The 23,881-nt window shown below is 41.3% G+C and overlaps 1 protein-coding gene across 8 annotated transcripts in view; it reads left to right on the top strand.

Moving 5' to 3' along the window:
- LOC109898858 (transcription factor COE3) overlaps positions 1–2,227 on the top strand; it is a 72,208-nt gene extending 69,981 nt beyond the window's left edge. For 6 of the 8 annotated variants that reach the window (XM_031835693.1, XM_020493919.2, XM_031835690.1 and 3 more), the window contains exon 16: positions 482–1,809. In XM_031835693.1, the coding sequence (XP_031691553.1) occupies positions 482–513 (32 nt within the window). In that variant the 3' untranslated portion in view covers positions 514–1,809. Of the gene's footprint in view, positions 1–481 lie in introns of all 8 variants that reach the window. The other 2 variants (XM_031835691.1, XM_031835686.1) reach the window with 1 other exon arrangement.
- Positions 2,228–23,881: the final 21,654 nt, after the last annotated feature.

Genomic DNA, 23,881 nt, shown 5'->3' with positions numbered 1-23,881 from the left:
AGTATGGAGGATAGTTTGAGTGTGAGGGGAGTCAGTCTGAGGAGAGTCTTTGAGTGACGAGGGAGGGGGGGTTGTAGCACAGCATTCTGGGTAGTGGCCATGTTGTTGTTCCACGGTCGGCAGGGCCGTCTCTCCTGGGAGTCTGGTTCACTGTTTGCCATTACCTCAACACCAGGAGGAATATCACACGTAGCCCCGCTGGCCTGCTGGGGCCTGAAATGTCAGAGCAAGAGGGAGGCTTTTGAAACTGTCCTGTTAGAGATGTGTGCACTCACACATGCACAGACACACCACACATACACACAAACGCATCACACAGGCACCCATGCACACACTCATACACACAGTCTCACAATATTGTAACATCACATCTTTTTAAAGCTCTTTGATGTAAATAGCTGAATGTTTTGCTTATCCAATTGAATAGGTTAGGTAAGATTAATGTGCTTAATGCAATTTCTCCTTCGCTATTTTTTTCCAGCTATGTCCGGTCTGGTCGTACCTCCAATGTAAATGCACTTTCATCGTCTCAAGCACCAGTCTACTCACCACTCTACAGGACGCCCCTTTATCACACAGCAAAGACACTGGTGTAGTCTATAATACTGAGGATATAGTCAACAGCTTATTCTGTTTTTAATGAAGATAAAAACATGATTTTCTTTGAAAAGACTATTTCAAGAGTTAAGATTTGGACAATGTGGACAAAGCATTTCATTAAGAACTGAATGATTTGAGCTTTTTTTTTGCTTATATTTTTCCATTTGATCAACCTCGAAGAAGACAAAAGACGATGGGGTGTTTCATTTTGTATGCCTATCTGGTGGAACTTTGGCTATGGCTATGTCCAGTGAACCATATGAAAAGGATCTCTGTGGACTCACCATTTGGTTTTAATGTAAAACACTGATGTACATTTACCTATGAACTTCTTTGCCTCAGAAATGTTTTTTTTTGTTTTAACTCTCTTTCAATAGATTCACATTTGTGTGTCTTTATAATGTGTCCTTTTGTATTTTTATGTGTGTGAAAATACAGTGGGGCCAAGAAGGTTTAAGATTTTCAACTGGAAAATATATGAGATATATAATGTAGAAATCAATCACAAAATACATCAAATGCAAGTAAATGGGTGGGGCTGGGTAAGATTGTATCATGTTTCAATCATACATCTTAAATGAAATTTGTAATTTATTGTAGCTAGAAGTTTATCTTCGAAAGTGAAAATGATCTTGGATTCTACAAGTACTCTGGCGTACGTAGAACACCTAGCTCTGTTCCATGTTTAGAGCTTCCTTTTAAGCAAGTGTGTTTTGCCATGTTTTTTTTAAATACTTTTTTGCTAGCACTGTATATTAATGCATTCTTAGGCTACTGTGAAGTCTGTTTCTTGTTGACAAGCGCCATCCTCTTCCTTCTAGCTCCAAATCCCGTTATGTGTTTTATATGTGGTTATAAACTTGTAGACTATTGTGATATTGCCAAAATTGTGCTAAATATTTATACATCTGTCTTTTTTCCCCCATGTTCTTTTAGATCAACAACAACATTTAAAGCAAAACTCCATCTAAAGTCGAAAGTAGTTCATTGTCATATTTCCATTCCAATACACACTTGCGCTCACTTGAGGGAAATTTTGTAACATATCAACTATAAATATTGTATTTATCTCTGAAATTTTGTATATTGCTTTTCATTATGTATGTATTAATCGTCATGCCCTTAATAGTGATGCAGCACAGAGAATTTCAGCCAAGAACTGTTGCATTCATGTTTTTTTTGTATTTGATAAAATGCGATGTCCATATATTTCACATATCTTCAGAGTTTTGTTACTCTGTCAAGACTCTCTGTCCATTTTTTTTAAAGGGAAGTCAAACTTCATTGTTTATTTTTATATTGATTTTAAATTATCTACACAGAGAAAACTTTGTTGGTTGTATTGTCAAATAAATAGTTTGTGACCCATATGATAGTTGTTAAGATACAATAGAAACAATGTGCATGAGGGACAACCTTGGAGGAAGGAACTCCATTTGTGGTTGTATTTTCTTTCTGTTTTGTAGAATGTATACAAGTCATTTTTACTCAGAACTTATGACTCTGCCACATAGCTTAAATGTGTTTACAGGGAACAAAAATTCAAAATATACAAATTTGGAATGAAAACAGAAATTAATAAGTGATGTTTTATAAAAAATTTGGAGTAAAAAACTACAAAAACTTGCTGATGCCTGTGGATTTCTTCAATTGTTATTGATAAATTACACAGAACACTTTTGTTCATGATTGCCCCTGTAAGAGCCAGGGCTGCCATACTCTCCATGGGGGTTTCGAGTCTTTTACATTCAGAAACAGGTTGCAACAAGTATTTCTTTTTAAACGTATTTCCACGCTCTCATAAATAGTCAAAACAAATCTCTGTGCAGTTCTGTTCTGTGATATTGGCCCAGCAATCTGACTTTGAAGCACATTCATATTGATCTTTATATCTGCATCTCTCACTACAGCCGTGCTTTAAAATGACCTGTTAAATGCATTGTAGCCTTTCATGTGAGAGCTTTTTATTCAAAGCAACCTAAAGAGGCCCCATTCAAATCCCTCATTTCATTGCATTAGGCCGCCTAGTTAATAAAGAATCAATGCATTGAAAGAGCAAGGTTATCCGCTGTCTATAAGGGGTTGGTATTGTTTTGAAACTCATAGTTTGAGCACTGAAAGGGGGCCCTGTGAAATCTATACTCATCAAGTGGGTCAAACGGAGAGATAGAGAAGCGATGGGGAAGAATAGCACATCTCCTTTAAAACAACTAAACATCTTATCTGGCTTTCTGAGTGGTCCTGGAGACCAGGTCACAAAATGTCAATTTCTCATCAAGGCACCAGTGCCCATGGCCATCCCTCCCTATAATGCACAATTAAGTGAATGCAAGATGAGCAGGAATCAGCAAATCACAGCTTATTATGCCAGCGACATGCATAGATCTCATGGCACATAAGATAATGCAGGTGATGCTGATAGTGTGAGGTCAGATACACCAGAGAACGATTACATTTTCAACTACGATCGCTGTGTGCATCAAAACATTCCCTCAATAATATGTAGTGTCTGATAACAATAGTCGCATGCCTGCTTGCTTTAGATCAACACAGTTTTAGATCTATTTTCTTGCTCAGTGTTTTTTCCCCAAAAAATTCTAAACCTTGTGAAAGGAAAACCTGAATCCATGTACTCTGTGTAACCACTTCTAATAATTTATAATCTGAGCATAAATCAAGTGTTATGCATTGTCTATCAGTGAACAATGATTTAATGTGCATCTGAGACCTTTAATAGCAGGATAACAAACATAGTAGGCAAGTCTTTTGGATCATGCCAAGTAATGCCAGGCAGGAATATATGAGTGCTAGGAAATCACACCATGCTCTCCCTGTACCAAAAGCCACCCTATAGCTAAAGCACTCAATCGTGGTTAGAGCCTGTTTACTGCAGAACTCTAATGGCTGCCCTCCACCATGATCTTAATGTGTGCATTAAATATTTATAAATCCTGAGTCAATAACGCCCCATAACCAGAGCCTGATAGACACCCGGACCATGTGGCTGCCACGCTCTCCAACACAGGCTGGGGTCAAGAGGTCATGCAATCAAAGGAGGCCAAGGCTCAACACATCCATATGTTGCTGCTCTTATCAAGACTTTCCTCAGTAGTGGTCATCTGTCAAAGGAGAGAAATATTGAAAGCAATATCGATCTTAACTAGCCTTTTGTTGCCAAGGGGCCCTCGCCTCAAACATCTGCTTGCATATTGTTATGTTTTAAAAACACTGCCACTTTATCACAACGCATAAGAAGGTAATTTTGAATATCTCTAATCAATGTTTACAGACTGACAATTTTATTTGCTATTACTAAAATAGCTCCTGTTTTTTGATATATTTTCTCTCTACCATTGCTTTATTCCTCTCGGACGTGGGTGCCTCAGATGCTATACCTGACCGTATCACTGTGATGTTCCTACGGTGTTCAGGTGAAAGATGGTGCTCTGGTGATAGCGCCACACAAAAGCCTGGCTGCACAATGAGCCAGTCAATGGAGAGCTCCAGTTGAAAGAGTCACAATGGCTGTGCATGCTGGGAATTGGGCTGGATGACATAAAGGAATGAAACCCTCATTGAGGCCATGGAGGACAAGCATTCAGAAAAGGGGTTTTGTTTGGTCTTTATCAATACAAAGTTTCCCATGAGGAAAAACAATTCAAATTGACCTTAAAAGATAATATTACCTTACGAATCCACTCCCTATGTAAGACTTATTCAGGTGTTTATGTGTTCATTTTCAGGGGTGCTGATGTAATGGCTTTGTTGCCTTGTGTACAATATCAAGATAGTGCAGACCATGGATTTAAAAGGTGGACAATTGTTTCTTCTGCTTCTCTCTGGTTAGACTGACCATTAGTCCATCTATCTGCAATCCACAGTCTGCTAGGAAATATATACTGAACAAAAATATAAATGCAACATGCAACAATTCCAAAGATTTTACTGAGTTCATATAAGGAAATCAGTCAATTGAAATAAATTAGGCCCTAATCTATGGATTTTACTCGACTGGGCAGGGGTGCAGTCATGGGTGGGCATGGGAGGGCATAGGTCCACCGGCTTGGCAACTGAGGAGCCAGGCCCAGCCCATCAGCCTGAATTTTCCCCCACAAAAGGGCTTTATTAAAGACTGAAATACTCCTCAGCACCCCCCACCCCCCTCAGAAGATTCCACAAGTGAAGGAGCCAGATGTGGAGGACCTGGGCTGCTGTGTTTACATGTGGTCTGCGGTTGTGAGGCCAGATGGACATACTGCCAAATTCTCAAAAACTACTTTGGAGGTGGCTTATGGTAGAGAAATTACCATTCAATTCTCTGGCAAAAGCTCTGGTGGAAATTCCTGCAGTCAGCGTGCCAATTGCATGCTCCCTCAAAACTTGAGACATCTGTGGCATTGTGTTGTTTGACAAAACTGCACATTTTAAAGTGGCCTTTTATTGTCCCCAGCACAAGGTGCACTTGTGAAATGATCATGCTGTTCAATCAGCTTCTTGATATACCATGCCTGTCAGGTAGATGGATTATTTTTGCAAAGGAGAAATGCTCACTTACAAGGACACAAAAAATATATGCTCCACATTTTTGTAGAACAATTCTGTGATTTTTTTTTATTGCAGCTCATGAAACATGAGGCCAACATTTTACATGTTGCATTTACATTTTAGTTCAGTGTAGATAAAGTTAGGTCTGTGTTAAGAGCTCTACTTATTTTACTGTGGAATAGAAGAATGAGAAAAGTATGCTAACGCTAAAAAAACATTCAACTTGTACTTGGGTATCATTTGATACTATATGAATGATTGAAAGCATTTCAGATCCACGGATGCAGGATTTACTCTGGCAGAGTTATTACTATATTTGTCTTCCCATAGGCACACTCCACCAGGATCTACAGAAAGCCCTGGTCAGAAAGTGTTAGACTACAGCGATTAAGTAATGTCACTACAACTGCATTTTTATGCCACACTCTGACACATAGTGCACCTTTCATAGTTCCTCTCAGTAGTGCTTTATCCACTAGTTCTGGATATGATATCATCTATTAATAATGTATTGGCAATGGATTACATAAAAAAGAGAGCAGAAATAACATCCAATATTCATGTCCCCTGAGCTTGACTGTGTCCAATCCGTTTGGCCCATAAAACCTTACCCCCATTTCCATATCCGTTGAGGGTCGCAACAGGTCCGCCACACAAAGACTCACAGAACAGCTCAACTCAGGGAAATGGCTGTTAAAATCATGTGGATTCTTTAACCCTTATGAAACAGCCCCCCTAGAAAAAAAGATAATATACTGTATATATATATAATGACTGTTGGAGCTGGAAACGGCAGATTTTTTATGGAGTATCTACATCTAGGTGTACAGAGGCCCATTATCAGCAACCATCACTCCTGTGTTCCAATGGCACATAGTTGAGTATCTGGAGAATATTTGTGGATTCGATTACAGGCTCAAAATGGCCAGAAAAAAATAACTTTCTTCTGAAGCTCGTCTGTCTATACTTGTTCTGAGAAATGAAGGATATTCCATGTGAGAAATTGCCAAGAAACTGAATATCTCGTACTACGCTGTGTAGTACTACTCCCTTCACAGAACAGAGCAAACTGGCCCTAACTAGAATAGAAAGAGGAGTGGGAGGCCCCGGTGCACAACTGAGCAAGAGGACAAGTGTATTAGAGTGTCTAGTTTGAGAAACAGATGCCTCACAGTCCTCAAATGGCAGCTTCATTAAATAGTACCCGCAAAATACAAGTCTCAATGTCAACAGTGAAGAGGTGACTCTGGGATGCTGGCCTTCAAGAATAGACTGACGAGCTTCAGAAGAAGGTTTTTAGTTTCTGGACATTTTGAGCCTGTAATCGAACCCTCAAATACTGATGTTCCAGATACTCAACTAGTCTGAAGAAGGCCAGTATTATTGCTTCTTCAATCAGGACAACAGTTTTCAGCTGTGCTAACATAATTGCAAATGGTTTTCTAATGATCCATTAGCCTTTTAAAATGATCAACTTGGATTAGCTAACACAATGTGCCATTGGAACACAGGAGTGATGGTTTCTGATAATGGGCCTCTGTACGTTTATGAAGATATTCCATAAAAAATCTGTCGTTTCCAGCTACAATATTCATTTACAACATTAACAGTGTCTACACTGTATTTCTGATCAATTTTATGCTACCTTAATGGACAAAAATGTGTTTTTCCTTCAAAAACAAGGACATTTCTAATTGACCCCATACTTTTGAACGGCAGTGTGTATATATATATATATATATATTGACACATATTTAAGCCCCTGCGGAAAACCTGGTACTGTATTTCTCCCTTTAATTGTGCCACTTGACATGCCTGTGAAACATGGCATGAATCTCACAGTTATTGCAGTCCCCTTGGCGGGGAATGTTGATAGAACATCTGCATGCTATAGAAAGTAATGGAAGTAGCAGAGGTGGCAGCTGCAAAGCAACAGGAAGCATGCCATTTGAGTCAGCACCGCTGTGCAAACCACTAACTGTCTGCCAGCCATGGTCTTACAGTCGACACTGAGTGGGGGACACTGTGACAAACAGGCATGGTCTGAGAGCTTTGCATCCTCGGGGGGTGACAGCGGCAGTTTGATTGTCAATGAGGTTCATTAACAATGTGTTTGAAAGAAACCTGAAGAGAGAGCTAGCAGCTTGAGACAGGGTCCTCTGTCAAACAACATGAAGTTTCACAAACGTTAAGCTACTCTCACCCCATATCCCTGAACTCCCCAAAGAGGATGTGCCTTGGCCCTTACCTCATCTTGTACCCTACAGAAATGTATTATTCTTTTCAGCCTGAAAAAGTTTCTCAGCACTCAGCACGTAATTTTCCCCCAAAACCAAATAAAAGAGCACTATATATATTTGTTTAATTTTTTGTTTAAATTGTCTACATGCTATATAAAATACTATATTCTATAAACTCCCTGAGAAATGACCTAAGGAAGACGTCTCCCTCTAGCCTCTACCTAATGGAGCGATGGCCAACCAAAGCCAGCTTGTAAGGGCTTTTCCCTGAAGAGTCCTTGTCACACCGCACCAAACCTCTGTGATTATCGTTGCTTTTGCTGTGTCCACGCCTGCCAATACCACTGTTCCATAAATGAATTTGGCCCCTCGTCAACGAATTACCTCACACGCAGAACCGTGTATGTGTCAGATCCAATTGCAACACACAGGCTTTTGTAGTGCGATGGCAAGTGGACTTAATTGTAAATCATCAATCATCGTAAATGAATCACATTGATACTATTTTACACACAATATCTCAAACATTTTCAACGTAGTGAGCTGTTACTTTTTGTCATGTTTGATTGGGGCTAGGTGTATTTGGAATCAATTCATATGAATTCATCATGGCAAGTCAGTGAAAGCCTTCCTGTAAGATGATGCTCCAGCTCCACCAGTCGAACACATATAACTAACTAAGGATGAGTCCATATCGGTTTGACACATATAGGATTATTTGTATGAACATTGAATCCTGTCTGTAACACACTTTGCAATGCAGTATAAATAAATACTATACGTTATACTGTTATTGACTACTACTGGCCCATTGAGACAGACGTTTTACATATCCCCACTTCAATTTAGAATAGAATTAAACTAATATAATTACTGACAAACAAGATACTAGACATTGGCCAATATCTACAGTATGTCTTCTGTAGTCATACAGAACTGCTAATAGGTAAAGTGTATTTTGCACAAGGCTGCAGACAGTACTTGGCATCAAGGCTCTTATTTTCCCTCTCCCTGATCCAGTCCACTCCTCTTTCCTGGACTCGTCATTTAGATCATAGTCTGCGGGGGCCAGAGGTGCTGACGGAGCCCAGATGCTCCCAGTCTGTCTGGAGGACTGGGGAGACTGGTGCCAGGGGGTCCTGGAGCCTCTGAAGTGCCGCCGCTTCATCAACAGAACAAGGCTAGACCTGCACTTTCTCCAGCCTGAGACACTCTGGTTCCCGCTCTCTGACAACTAAGCTGTAGTCATAGGTTAATACGTGAAGTAATACATCCACTCAGTCTCAGAACATCACTCACCGCGATTGCATGCAGCATCACATACGTTCACAATTTCACACGGACACACACACACAGCTGAGTGTTCTGGACTATATGTTACCTATTGGAGATGAACATTAACAGTGTGAGATTGCAGATGATACACTGTATCCACTGCCAAACTCCACATCTGCATGGCCTTGCCCCTGCCTAGCTGCGTCCAGTTATGCCTCCACAGCATGGCATAACTACATCGGTCATAAAATCTAAACTTTTGGCCAACAGGGCAGAGAAGATACAGGCTTCCCTCTAGAGGTCTGTTTCCTCTCAAGGTTTCTTCCTTGCTCTCATTTAAAGCAGAGTTTCCCCTTGCCGTTGTCTTCCTCAGCCGGCTCTTTTTGGGGAGTTTATTTTCTCAATTTCTTTATCCCCCCCTCTCTCAAGATCCCAAAGATCATTACAATAGCATCAAAGAATGCCATGTTTGAAATGATAGTTTTAGTTAGTTTTTATAGTGCTGGGCTGTGGCGGTGTGTGTTGGTATTAGAATGCTGCAGCTACTGTAGCAGCTGTGGAGGCTGGTCTGGCTGCATGGTGCCTAGGTGTCAGGGCCTCAGAGAGCCGTCCAGACAGAGAGGGAGGGAACCTGATAGGGTAGCGCAGTCTCAGCCCAGTCTAATATCTGTCTGTTTGACAATGCTTATCTGCATGTGCAATAGTCTGGAATCGCCAAGGCATTAGCGTCTCTTGCTGGGTGCTGTTTTGTTTAAAGTTGAACTAACATTTTTGGGGCACTCCAAGGCAGGGCTCTTCAACTGGCGGCCCGTTTATTTATTTAGACTGGCCTTTTGATAAATTCTGAACATGATGAAAAGGTTTAAAAAAAGATCTGAGCCAAAATCCGATGCTCACTTTATCGGTTATTATTTTTTCTTCATATGAATCTGGCTCTAGTGTTTGAACAGTTTAAGCTACAAAATATGATTAACCTATTCCTGAAAGCTACGACTCTCTGATGCTCACAAGGACTTATTAGAAGGGAGTGTGACAAAATAAAAATGCACCTAATGACTTTTTATTTGATTTATTTTTATTTCACCTTTATTTAACCAGGTAGGCTAGTTGAGAACAAGTTCTGATTTGCAACTGCGACCTGGCCTAGATAAAGCATAGCAGTGTGAACAGACAACACAGAGTTACACATGGAGTAAACAAATTAACAAGTCAATAACACAGTAGAAAAAAAGGGGAGAATATATACATTGTGTGCAAAAGGCACGAGGAGGTAGGCGAATAATTACAATTTTGCAGATTAACACTGGAGTGATAAATGATCAGATGGTCATGTACAGGTAGAGATATTGGTGTGCAAAAGAGCAGAAAAGTAAATAAATAAAAACAGTATGGGGATGAGGTAGGTAAAAATGGGTGGGCTATTTACCGATAGACTATGTACAGCTGCAGCGATTGGTTAGCTGCTCAGATAGCAGATGTTTGAAGTTGGTGAGGGAGATAAAAGTCTCCAACTTCAGCGATTTTTGCAATTCGTTCCAGTCACAGGCAGCAGAGAACTGGAACGAAAGGCGGCCAAATGAGGTGTTGGCTTTAGGGATGATCAGTGAGATACACTTGCTGGAGCGCGTGCTACGGATGGGTGTTGCCATCGTGACCAGTGAACTGAGATAAGGCGGAGCTTTACCTAGCATGGACTTGTAGATGGAGCCAGTGGGTCTGGCGACGAATATGTAGCGAGGGCCAGCCGACTAGAGCATACAAGTCGCAGTGGTGGGTGGTTTAAGGTGCTTTAGTGACAAAACGGATGGCACTGTGATAAACTGCATCCAGTTTGCTGAGTAGAGTGTTGGAAGCAATTTTGTAGATGACATCGCCGAAGTCGAGGATCGGTAGGATAGTCAGTTTTACTAGGGTAAGTTTGGCGGCGTGAGTGAAGGAGGCGTTGTTGCGGAATAGAAACCCGACTCTTGATTTGATTTGATTTTCGAGGGAAATGAATTCGAGGGAAATGAATTCAAAGCATAATTCCTTCAGAGTAGAATTTGGCATTACCTGATTTGGCTTATCTTTGTTTTATTTATTGAGATGCTTAGTTTTGTTAGATGCTTTTAAAATGACAAAATTACTTTTAAGACGCTTTTAATAGTTGAATATCCCTGCCTTAAGGCACATAATTTACATCCAAACGGCCTACAGTACAGTGTAAAATGAGGCTGCTGGACTAATGTACATATTGTACGATAGGTACTCTAAGCAGAGAATTGTATAAAAATTGCCAATGTGAGTTGTGACTACACTGGTACGTGATGAAGAGCAATAGGTAGTAACTATGTTTAAGTGGGGGGACCAACTTGACTGTGTGAGGTGGGAGCACAGAATGTCTATATTTGATGTGGAGGCAGACAATTACTATTTTTATGAGGAGGGATGGCAGGATATTAGATGGGAAATAGGGAGTTACATTAGAGACAGGATATAACTTATGAGATGGAAATGGTGGGAAATAGTTATAGAAGCCAAAATACATTTGAACACTATCAGCAATGATTAATTCAGCCTGACTTGGTCACAGCCTTGTAATAATGATGTGAATGCCACCGACCCTTTCCTCGGTCCTTCAGAAGCTAACTTGAGTGTATTTGTGTGTGTGTGAGGGGGTTAATAAATGTTGAATCAAACGCAGCACGAGACACTCACACTCCTTAAGGGTTGCCCATTAGCGGTGTGTGGGTGTGTGGGGAGTTTATCAGTGTCTGGGTGATTTATGAAGTCAGACTCAATATCATCCACTTTACCACCCCCCCTCCCACACACACACACACACACACACACACACACACACACACACACACACACACACACACACACACAGAAGCAAATATTACGGCAAAATGTGAGGTTTCACAGAGATTAACAGAGCGGATGATAACATAGTAGTAATTTAATGGTGTCCATAATTCCATTGAATCACATGGCCCGGGAGATACTGATACAGGGTACTAGTGTATGCATTACACAAATATAAGTTATCAAAGTGAATACTCTATTTCTCTCTGATCCCTGAACCGCAATGGCCAAACTGCTCACACATGCTGTATGCTACTCCAGGCCTACTCTTTTGTCCTGTATCATTGACTAAACACCTTGAGCATGCAACTCTTACCTTCTACGCCTCTCTGTTGCGTGGTGTAGGATATTACATAGACTTGACTTGGCCACAATCAAAGAGGGTGCTTACAGTGCACTTCAGAGTGTGCTCCTTTTAAATAGGACCCCTTGTTGCTCTGTCACAGCAGCCTTGGTTATGGGTCAACTGTAGCCTGTAGTCGCCACAGGCATCATTAGCCCTGTGTGAAACCACACTCTGAAGCTCATTCTTCATCTGCCGGTCGGCAGCCTGCTTCAACATCGAGGCTGGAATTGTGCTCTGATGATGGCAGAGTGCTGTAAGTGAGTCCAACAGTATTCAAATATGCTTCAAAATGTACTACTGTTCAGTAGAAATGTATTAAATCAGTGTGAGTCAGTGAAATACTGGTTTGCAAAAATAGAACAGCAGAAATCATATAATATTGCCTAGGTTAAATGACTGTCAATCTAATCATCACAGTAAAATATCCATGCAATCTTTACCTGGCTGCCTTCATAGCCATTGCTCTCAGAAAATTATTATTATTATTTCTCTTAATGGGATCAATTTGGATATTGATCAAATAAAAAAAATGAAATACATGATTGCTTAAATGACAGATGAAATGTCCCAGGAAGAATTGAAGCTGAATGTTAATGCTTGCTTCCCATTCTGCACTGCCCTCTATTGGAAAGCATCATTTTCAATAAGAAAGAAGCACTAATATTATTTTTTGAATGGCGCTTCAACTTTCAGCCATACTTGAGATGGGTAACTGAACGCAATAACACATCTATTACAAACTATTTCTACAGTATGTGCATGCCTAACTACAACATTTAAAATAATGAAGTGACTGGTTAGGGAAGACGAGGCTTTTGAAACTTCTTGAAATGGATTTACAATTTTTTAAAATTAAAGATAGTGTTGATGTTGAAAATTGACATTGCAGGTAAATCTTAATGAAGAAAAACAAATGACTCACAAACAAAATTCAGAGCTTTTTTCCTGGACGTTGAACAAAGCATTAACTTGGCATGAAATAAAACAACCAATGAAAGGTACAAAGAGTGATTTAATATGAGAAGGAGAACCATTTAAGAGACATATTTTTGGGAAATAATTGTTTAGAAATACCATTCCAACAATAGCTGGCAACCCAAACTGGCACCCATGGGAACATATATTTGTAATTCCTACTGTTAGCTGGAAAACTATACAGTATGATTAGTAAAACAACAGAAGATCAGTAGTATTAGCATTGACGTAGTTGTTTTTATGGGTGTGTCTACTGGTGTTTCATTGTCTTGTCTTGTGCCACTGCAGTATAGTTAGTACCTATTTCCCCATACCCCCGGAATGTAGAGTGAGCTGTTACCCCCCTTCTAAAACTGAGGGCCCACTAGGGTGTAGAAGGAGCCCTTTACAGTTACCCTCCCAACACCCCCACCCCTTTATCCTACACTCTCTATTCCTTACAGGAATTAAATTAGAACACAGACTGGACAGTAGGACAAAGCAGAACAGAAGCAAATAGAAAAACAAAAACATGAAAGCTCCCCCTTGGGTTATAGACAGCATTTTTTCAATAAGGCACAGCTGACACACATTTCACTTGTGAAGCAGTCCCATGTGCACGTCTCACAACTATGTACAGGTTTCCTCAGCTGTGGTTCATTGTTGACATCGCATCTTGCTTACTGTTGTATTTCACAAAGAAGGATAAACAGTCAGAAATCGTAGTTTGTGCTCAATCACATAGCACACAGAACACTATTTATTTATTTAACTCGGCAAGTCAGTTAAGAACAAATTCTTATTTACAATGACAGCCTACCTCAGCCAAACCACTCTGTGGGAATCCCAATCACGGCCAGTTGTGCTACAGCCGGAAATCAAACCAGGGTCTGTAGTGACGCCTCTAACACTGAGATGTAGTGCCTTAGACCGCTGCACCACTCAGGAGCTCCAGTTAAGATTATGTAGTAAAAGTCCCTTTCAAGTTTAACTGAACTGTTTCAGGAAGTACGGTGGTTTCAGAATGGTTAAAAACATTGTCTGGATAACACTTCAGCCATGCTTTGTTAAATATAATACCACCCTGGTCTTACTATACCACTCCATTGTGCTTCTTTGACCATCTCGTGGGTGAGCAGCCATTGTTTCAGAAGGTTAAATTTGCCGCCCAATGTACATCCCACTCTGACCACTGCTGTTAAATAAAATAGTATCTTTTGGCAATATTGGAGACAGCACAATTCGTTAACCAGCCTCTCCTTGTGTTTCACACCACTAGTTATGAAGAGAATACACCTGCATTCTCTTGGGGGTTTAGGATGGGTTTCTGTACAGCACTTTGAGATATCAGCTGATGTAAGAAGGGCTTTATAAATACATTTGATTGATTGATTGACGTCCATGTCATAACAACGTTTAGTCAAGTGAGATGACTATTCAGAGACGACATTCTCATGTTGACATGGACAGACACTGTGACTGCAGCACAGTGATTGATGCTTTGATAACATAGAACCACTGAGGCATCACTGATTTGCCATATATGAAAACATGAATCTACAAAATTGTCCCTTCGTTTAACATGTAAAAAAAAAGCCACATCAAAAGTGTCTGGTTTGATCCTGAATGGATCCACATTGAACCTGAACGCTCAGTCTTTGGTTATAAATGATTTTGGGCTCTTTAATAGTATAAAGCAAAGCAGCAATCAGAAAGTAATGGGCAAAAACACCAGCAGGATGAATATTCAATGGAGAAGGTGTCAACATTAAGATCTGATAACCCTGTGATCATTAAAAAGAGGAAGTCGATGGTGCGTTTATTCTGTTGCAGACGACTGCCAGGGGGTCTGGAGTTCTTTGTAAACTAAATGACTGGAGAAAGATTAAACAAACAAGCTTACATAAATTCATTCAAAGTATATTCACAACAGGAATAGTGGCAATTGGTCTGGCACTTGATAACAGTTGTTGTATTTTCCAACATAAGCTTGCATGAATTTGCTCTTACTCGGCCTGTATATTACCTGCATATTGCTGTCATGATCAAATATTAAAAGTATGTTATTAGTAATGACCTATTAGCTGTCATAGCCCTGTAATTGAACTAGTTCACTGGTTCAAGGTTGGTTGTCAGGGCTTCATGGTAGTACCTTTAGCCCTTCTGTGACTGTACAACAGCAGGAAATCCTATGTGGTTTGAATTCATCATTAAAACCACTCCCATGTCAACAGCAATAAAACGTTCAGACCCTAGATGAACCTTACTGTCAGAGGGATGCTGCAACACTGTGTGGATCGATACTGGTTTCCCCAGGTTTGGAGAGCAGTCAGGGTAGGGTACTCTCAAGGCTTTTTAGATCAGCCTCTTCACTTGGGGAAAGAACACTAAAGCTTATCAATACTCAAATCCTGGTAAAGAAGTGCCACTGAAAGTCAAAAATCAATACTTTGCAGAGATTTTCACAGCTGATGCCCAAGTGCATCAACAGTACTGACAAGTAATTGACATTGAGAGGATCTGGATCTAGATCTGTATCATGAACCAAAAGGCCAGACTCCTCATTGTTAAACTTCAAACTGGATGGTATTACTCTAGAATGTAAACATGAGTAAAGATATGTTTTGTGCATATTACAGCGCAACTGCGTAACATAAAACATAATATTGTATTTACAGTATATTTCATACATTTAGACTTTAAAACACTCAACATACCTTCTTACTTTCCGACATACAGTTGAAGTCGGAAGATTATGTACACTTAGGTTGGAATCATTAACATCTACTTTGTGCGTGACACAAGTAATTTTTCCAGACAGATTATTTCATTTATAATTCACTGTATCACAAGTCCAGTGGGTCAGAAGATTACATACACTAAGTTGACTGGGCCTTCAAACAGCTTGGAACATTCCAGACAATTATGTCATGGCTTTAGAAGCTTCTGGTAGGATAATTGACATTATTTGAGTCAAACGGAAGTGTACCTGTGGATGTATTTCAAGGCCTATCTTCAAACTCAGTGCTTCTTTGCTTAACATCATGAGGAAAATCAAAAGAAATCAGCCAAGACCACAGAAACAAATTGTAGACCGCCACAAGTATGTTTCATGCTTGGGAGCAATTTCCAAATGCCTGAAGGTACCACGTTCATCTGTACAAACAGTAGTACGCAAGTATAAACACCATGGGACACGCAGCCATCATACCGCTCAGGAAGGAGACACGTTCTGTCTCCTAGAGATGAACGTACTTTGATGCAAAAAGTGCAAATCAATCCCAGAACAACAGCAAAGGACATTGTGAAGATGCTGGAGGAAACAGGTACAAAAGTATCTATATCCACAGTAAAACGAGTCCTATATCGACATAACCTGAAAGGCCGCTCAGCAAGGAAGAAACCACTGCTCCAAAACCGCCATAAAAAACCCAGACGACAGTTTGCAACTACACATGGGGACAAAGATCATACTTTTTGGCGAAATGTCCTCTGGTCTGATGAAACAAAAATAGAACTGTTTGGCCATAATGACCATCGTTATGTTTGGAGGAAAAAGGGGGGGCTTGCAACCGTGAACCACGGGGGTGGCAGCATCATGTTGTGGGTGTGATTTGCTGCAGGAGGGACTGGTGCACTTCCCAAAATAGATGGCTTCATGAGGTAGGAAAATGTGTGGATATGTGGATATATTGAAGTAACATCTAAAGACATCAGTTAGGAAGTTAACGCTTGGTCGCAAATGGTCTTCCAAATGGACATTGACCCAAAGCATACTTCCAAAGTCGTGGCAAAATGGCTTAAGGACAACAAAGTCAAGGTATCGGAGTGGCCACAAAGCCCTGTCCTCATTCCTATAGAAAATTTGTGGCAGAACTGAAAAAGTGCGTGCGAGCAAGGAGGCCTACAAACCTGACTCAGTTACATCAGCTCTGTCAGGAGGAATGGGCCCGAAATTCACCCAACCTATTTTGGGAAGCTTGTGGAAGGATACCCGAAACGTTTGAACCAAGTTAAACAATTTAAAGGCAATGCTACCAAATACTAATTGAGTGTATTTAAACTTCTGACCTACTGGGAATGTTAATAAATAAATAAAAGCTGAAATAAATCATTCTCTCTACTATTATTCTGACATTTCACATTCTTAAAATAAAGTGGTGATCCTAAGTGACCTAAGACAGGGACTTTTTACTTGGATTAAATGTCAGGAATTGTGAAAAACTGAGTTTAAATGTATTTGGCTAAGGTGTATGTAAACTTCCAACTTCAACTGTACCTTTCGGTGAATCTGACCTACACTAGGTTTGTTGTTTTTATGGGAAACATTTATCTGAAATACTTTCTTTATCAAAGTTGAAGGTCTTATAGCTAAGGATTTCAAAATGCGGTTAGTTTTTTCGGCTGGTACTGCACATTTGCGTTCTGGATTTCTTCTAAAAAAGCACAATAGTTAGCAGTTAGCTATCATGCTAATAGAGAAAGATAACGCTAGCAGTGCTAAAGTTAAAACACCAGTGGTATGTGTGTCTACGTCTGGGTTCAAATGTGCTTGGTGTGAGAGGATGTCTACGCAAGAGGAGGAAAATAAGGTGGAACTGATAAATGAACATACATTTTTTGTCTTTTCCAAATGTATCATCATCAAGCAGCTTAGGGAAGAGATTATAAGACTCTTAGCTCAGCTGCAGAAAAAACAAGATGTGTTTTCTAAGTACTTTGATCAAGCTCAGGCACACATCATTTCAGTTCTGAATGCCTACTACAGCCAAGAGGTTGATGAGTCGGGCTATACTGATCAGATCCAGCTATTAACCCCATGGAGTTGATTGACAAACTGGCACGTCAATCTAAGTAACATAATAAAAAATCCTTATCAAAATGTGTCAGTTTAAGCTGGAGATCCACCACATCGGCCTGTCGCACTTACACATCTGAATTGGAATTGGCAGAGCTAGAGCAATGTTTGCTAGACCATAAGACATCCGAAAATCTGTCTTCTCACAAAAACGTCTGTAGCGTCCAAACTACAATTTCAACTCCATGGAAAGGGGAGACTCTCACGAACGTGATGGTGTTCTCTGTTTTGCTCTATGACCCCCACAAGTGTCACAGGACTTGTCTGAAGGTAACCGGTACCACTTTTAAAAAATGGAATGGAAGTATGAAGGTAGTTTTGAGCCTACCCAAAAATGGGTGAAATATGTGTGGAAAAAATATATACAGTACCAGTCAAAAGTTTGAGCAAACCTACTCATTCAAGGTTTTTCTGTATTTTTACTCGTTTCTACATATTTGAATAATACTGGAGACATCAAACTATGAAATAACACACACGGAATAATTAAGTAACCAAAAAAGTGTTACATAAATCTAAATATATTTTATATTTGAGATACTTCAAAGTAGCCACCCTTTGCCTTGATGACAGCTTTGCTATATACAGTGCATTCGGGAAGAATTTAGAACCATTCCCCTTTTCCACATTTTGTTAAGTTGCATCCTTATTCTAAAATGGATGAAATTGAAAAAAGTCCTCAATCTTCACACAATACCCTCAAAAATAGAAATACCTTATATACTTAAGTATTTAGACCATTTGCTATGAGACTCGAAATTGTGCTTAGGTGCATCCTAGAAAGGCACACACATGTCTATATAAGGACCCACAGTTGACAGTGCATGTGAGAGCAAAAACCAAGCCATGAGGTCGAAGGAATTGTCCGTAGAGCTCCAAAACAGAATTGTGTCGAGGCACAGATCTGGGGAAGGGCACTCAACATGCTCGGCACTGACACAAATGCCTGATGCTTTGCTGAAAGAAATTGATAGTAAAAATATTGCGGGAGCTGTTTTGTTAGACTTCAATGTTGCTTTTGATGTAATTGATGACAACCCATTGCTGAAATGTAGGTGTTATGGATTTGCACCGTCTGCCTAATTATGAATTGAGAGTTACCTTTCTAATAGAACACAGAGGGTTTATGAAAAGCCTCTCTCATGCAAATTCAGTTGAGTGTGGTGTACTGCAGGACAGCCGGCTAGGGCCATTACTGTTTTCTGTTTTGACTAACGACCTTCCACAGACCTTGAAAAAAGCCTGTGTATCTATGTACGTTGACAACTCAAGAGTTTACACGTCAGCTGCAACAGCAAAATAAATGATTGACACCCTTAACATGGAGCTCCAGTCAGTTCTAGAGTGGGTAACTAGCAATAGGCTGGTGCTAAATATCTCAAAAATGAAAGCCAAATTTTGGGGACAAATCACTTGCTCAATGTGAAACCTCATTTACATCTATTATTGAATGATGTGGCAATTGAGCAAGTTGAGGTGTCACGTTCTGACCTTAGTTCTTTGGTTATGTCTTTGTTTAGTATGGTCAGGGCGTGAGTTGGGTATGTTGTCTATGTTCCTTTTTCTATGATTTGGGATTTCTGTGTCTGGCCTGGTGGTTCTCAATCAGAGGTAGCTGTATATCGTTGTCCCTGATCGAGAACCATACTTAGGTAGCCTGGTTTCACTTTGAGTTGTGGGTGATTATTTTCCATGTCAGTGTTTGTGCCACACGGGACTGTTTCGTTTGTTTTGGTATTTCACGTTGTTATTTTGTAGTTTAGTGTTCATGTAAATAAAGTATCGTTACGGAGACTTACCACGCTGCACATTGGTCCGATCTCTCCTACTCCTCCTCAGAGGAAGAAGACGAGTGTTACCTGAGGAGACTAAACTGTTGGGTGTAACCCTAGATAGCAAGCTGTCATGGTCAAAATATAGAGAGTCAATGGTTTCTAAATTAATTTGTGGAATTGCTTTCCTTCTTAATGCGTTTGAGCCAATCAGTTGTGTTGTGACAAGGTAGGGGTGGTATACAGAAGATAGCCCTATTTGGTAAAGAACAGCTCAAATAAACAAAGAGAAATGACAGTCCATGATTACTTTAAGACGTGAAGGTCAATAAGGTTACATTTCAAGAACTTTGAAAGTTGTTTCAAGTGCAGTCACAAAAAACATAAATTGCTATGATGAAATTGGCTCTCATGAGGACCGCCTCCGGGGGGAAAGTTGGTGGGACTCCACCTGGAGGGGCAGATCCCGGGTGGACAGTCATACCTTCTCCCCGAGACGATACCGGGAAGCCGGGGTCCGGTGGTGGTCCCCTTGTTGTCGATACCTGGAGGTGGTCTTGAGAAGGTAGGTCTCCATAGCCTTGATCTCCGAACCTGACAGAGAGTACAGTCGTCCCAGGGGCGGAGTGATGCCTGAGAGAAGGTCAATCCAGCAGTCATAGGGTCAGTGAGGTGGAAGTGAAGTGGCCCGGGCCTTACTGAACACCTCCCAGAGGTCCTGGTACTCTGTGGAACTGGCAGAGAGGTCCGGTGGCAACTTCAGAGCCCCCAGGAAGACATCCCGGGGGAAGGCTGCGCTGACTTCAGGCAATGAGAGTGGCATAACGGGCTCCAGCCCATGATGGCACCAGCAGACCAGTCAATAAGGGCATTGTGTCGCTGGAGCCAAGAGAATCCCAATAACACGGGAACCCGAGGAGACTTAATGAGCAGGAATCGGATCATCTCACTGTGGTTTCCTGACACATGTAGGTTGATGGGGGTGGTATTATGGGTGACCTGGCCAATAGAGCGCCCTTCCAGCACTCTAATGTTCATGGGAATGGAAAGAGGCTAAGTGGGGATGCCCAGCTCAGATGCCAGGGTAGCGTCCATAAAGCTTTCATTGGCCACAGAGTCGGTGAGTGCCCGGAGAGATTTCGACATGTTCCCCCACAGCAAAATGGAATGAAAAGGGATGCGAGTAAGGGGATATGAATAGATCTCCGTATGGCCCAACAGATTACTTGCTACTACCGGTGAGCCTGGTCTTTTAGTGGACAGGTGGAGACGAAATGACCAGCAATCCCGCAATAAGTGCAACTCTTAGTGTGAAGTCTAATTCTGTCAAATCAAATCAAATGTTATTAGTCACATGCGCTGAATACAACAGGTCAAATGCTTACTTATAAGCCCTCAAGTACAACACAGTAAAAAAAATTATGAAAAATAATAAGAAATAAAATGAACTAGTAATTAAAGAGCAGCAGTAAAATAACAATAGCGAGACTATATACAGGGGGTACTGGTACAGGGTCAATGTGCCGGTTAGTCGAGGTAATATGTACATGTAGGTAGAGTTATTAAAGTCACTATGCATAAATAACAACACAGAGTAGCCGCGGCGTAAAAGAGGGGGGAATGCAAATAGTCTGGGTAGCCATTTGATTAAATGTTCAGGAGTCTTATTGCTTGGGGGTAGAAGCCTCTTGGACCTAGACTTGGCACTCCGGTACCGCTTGCCGTGTGGGAGAACAGTCTATGACTAGGGTGGCTGGAGTCTTTGACAATATTTAGGGCCTTCCTTTGACACCGCCTGGTATAGAGATTCAGGATGGCACGAAGCTTGGCCCCAGTGATGTATTGGGCCATACACACTACTCTCTGTAGTACCTTGCGGTCGGAGGCCGAGCAGTTGCCATGCCAGGCACTGATGCAACCAGTCAGGAAGCTCTCGATGGTGCAGCTGTAAAACATTTTGAGGATCTGAGGACCCATGTCAAATCTTTTCAGTCTCCTGAGGGGGAATAGGTTTTGTCGTGCCCTCTTCCCGACTGTCTTGGTGTGCTTGGACCATGTTAATTTGTTGGTGATATGGACACCAAGAAACTTGAAGCTCTCAACCTGCTCCACTACAGCCGTTGATGAGAATGGGGGTGTGCTTGGTCCTCCTTTTCCTGTAGTCCATAATCATCTCCTTTGTCTTGATTATGTTGAGGGATAGGTTGATATTCTGGCACCACCCGGCCAGGTCTCTGACCTCCTCCCTATAGGCTGTCTCGTCGTTGTCGGTGATCGTTGTCGACACTGTTGTGTCGTCAGCAAACTTCATGCGGAGTCATGCCTGGCTGTGCAGTCATGTGTGAACAGGGAGTACATGAGGGGACTGAGCATGCACCCCCAAGGGGCTCCAGTGTTGAGGGCACTATGTTTTTGAACGCTGAACTGTAGTCAGTGGAAAGCATTCTCACGTAGGTGTTAATTTTGTCCAGGTGGTAAAGGGCAGTGTGGAGTGCAATAGAGATTGCATAATCTGTTGATCTGTTTGGGTGGTATAATGTGAGCCATTACCAGCCTTTCAAAGCACTTCATGGCTTCGGACGTGAGTGCTATATGTCTGTAGTCAGTTAGGCAGGTTACCTTAGTGTTCTTCTGGCACAGGGACTATGGTGGTCTGCTTGAAACATGTTGGTATTACCGACTCAATCAGGTAGAGGTTGAAAATGTCAGTGAAGACCCCAGTCAGTTCATCAGCACATGTCCGGAGCACACATACTGATAATCCGTCTGGCCCTGCGGCCTTGTGAAGGTTGACTTGTTTAAAGGTCTTACTCACATCGGGTATGGAAAGCATGATCACACAGTCATCCAGAACAGCTGAGGCTCTCATTCATGCCTCAGTGTTGCTTGCCTCGAAGCGAGCATAGAAATGATTTAATTCGTCTGGTAGGCTTGTGTCACTGGGCAGCTCGCGGCTGTTCTTCCCTTTGTAGTCTGTAATAGTTTGCAAGCCCTGCCACATAAGATGAGCTTCGGAGCCGGTGTAGTACGATTCAATCTTAGCCCTGTATTGGCCTTTGCCTGTTTGATGGTTTGTTGGAGGGCATAGCAGGATTTCTTATACACTTCTGGGTTAGAGTCCCGCTCCTTGAAAGTGGCAGCTCTAGCCTATAGCTCAGTGCGGATGTTGCCTGTAATCTATGGCTTCTGGTTGGGGTATGTACATACAGTCACTGTTGGAACAACGTCATCGATACACTGACAACTTTTTATTGACTGAATCACTTATGCTTCCTTCTTCCATTTTTGCTTGTAAGCAGGAATCAGGAGGATAGAATTATGTTCAGATTTGCCAAAATGAGGGCTATGGAGAGCTTTGTATGCATTTTTCCCTCTGTTTGCACATTGCACATGCTGATAGAAATTTGGTAAAACAGATTTAAGTTTCCCTGCATTAAAGTCCCCGGCCACTAGGAGTGCAGCCTCTGGATGAGCGTTTTCCTGTTTGCTTATGGCGGAATACAGCTCATTGAGTTCGATCTTAGTGCCAGCATATGTCTCTACAGATGAAAACTCTCTATTTAGACTGTGGTCTACAGATTATCTGGCGAGCAAAACCTTAAGACTTCCTTAGATATCGTGCACCAGCTGTTGTTTACAAATATACATAGTCCAACACCCATTGTCTTACCAGACGCCACTGTTCTATCCTGCCGATACAGCGTATTACCAGCCAGTTGTATGTTGACAATGTTGTCGTTCAGCCACAACTCTGTGAAGCATAAGATATCACAGTTTTTTATGTCCCGTTGGTAGTTTAATCTTCCTCGTAGGTTGTAGATTTTGTTTTCCAATATTTGCAGGTTAACTACTAGAACGGAAGGCAGTGGGGGTTTATACGACCTCAGCCCTCTTTTTCTCCATCTTCTCGTTGTAGCGGCAGATTTACAGTAAGGACCGGACCAAGATGCAGCAGTGTTCATGACGATTTATTAAAAACGAACTGAACACTGAAATACAAAACAATAAACGATGTGATGAAAACGAAAACCCGAAACAGTACCATGTGGCGACAAACACTCACACGGAAACAAACAACCACAAACCAACAGTGAAACCCAGGCTACCTAAGTATGATTCTCAATCAGAGACAACTAACGACACCTGCCTCTGATTGAGAACCATACTAGGCTGAACACAAAAACCAACATAGAAAAACCAACATAGACTGCCCACCCCAACTCACGCCCTGACCATACTAAATAAAGCAAAACAAAGGAAATTAAGGTCAGAACGTGACACTCATCCCGCATATTACGGGGATTTGGGCCTGTTCCTGGGAAAGCAGTATTTCCTTCACGTTGGGCTCGTTGGGCTCGTTAAAGGAGAAAAAACATCTGCCAATTTGTGGTGAGTAATCGCTGTTCTGATGTCCAGAAGTTATTTTCGGTCATAAGAGACGGTA

This window comes from Oncorhynchus kisutch, linkage group LG11 (genome assembly GCF_002021735.2).
Source record: "Oncorhynchus kisutch isolate 150728-3 linkage group LG11, Okis_V2, whole genome shotgun sequence".
NCBI lineage: Eukaryota > Metazoa > Chordata > Actinopteri > Salmoniformes > Salmonidae > Oncorhynchus > Oncorhynchus kisutch.
The sequence above is the reverse complement of the archived record's forward strand: the minus strand, read 5'-3'. Positions and strand labels throughout refer to the sequence as shown.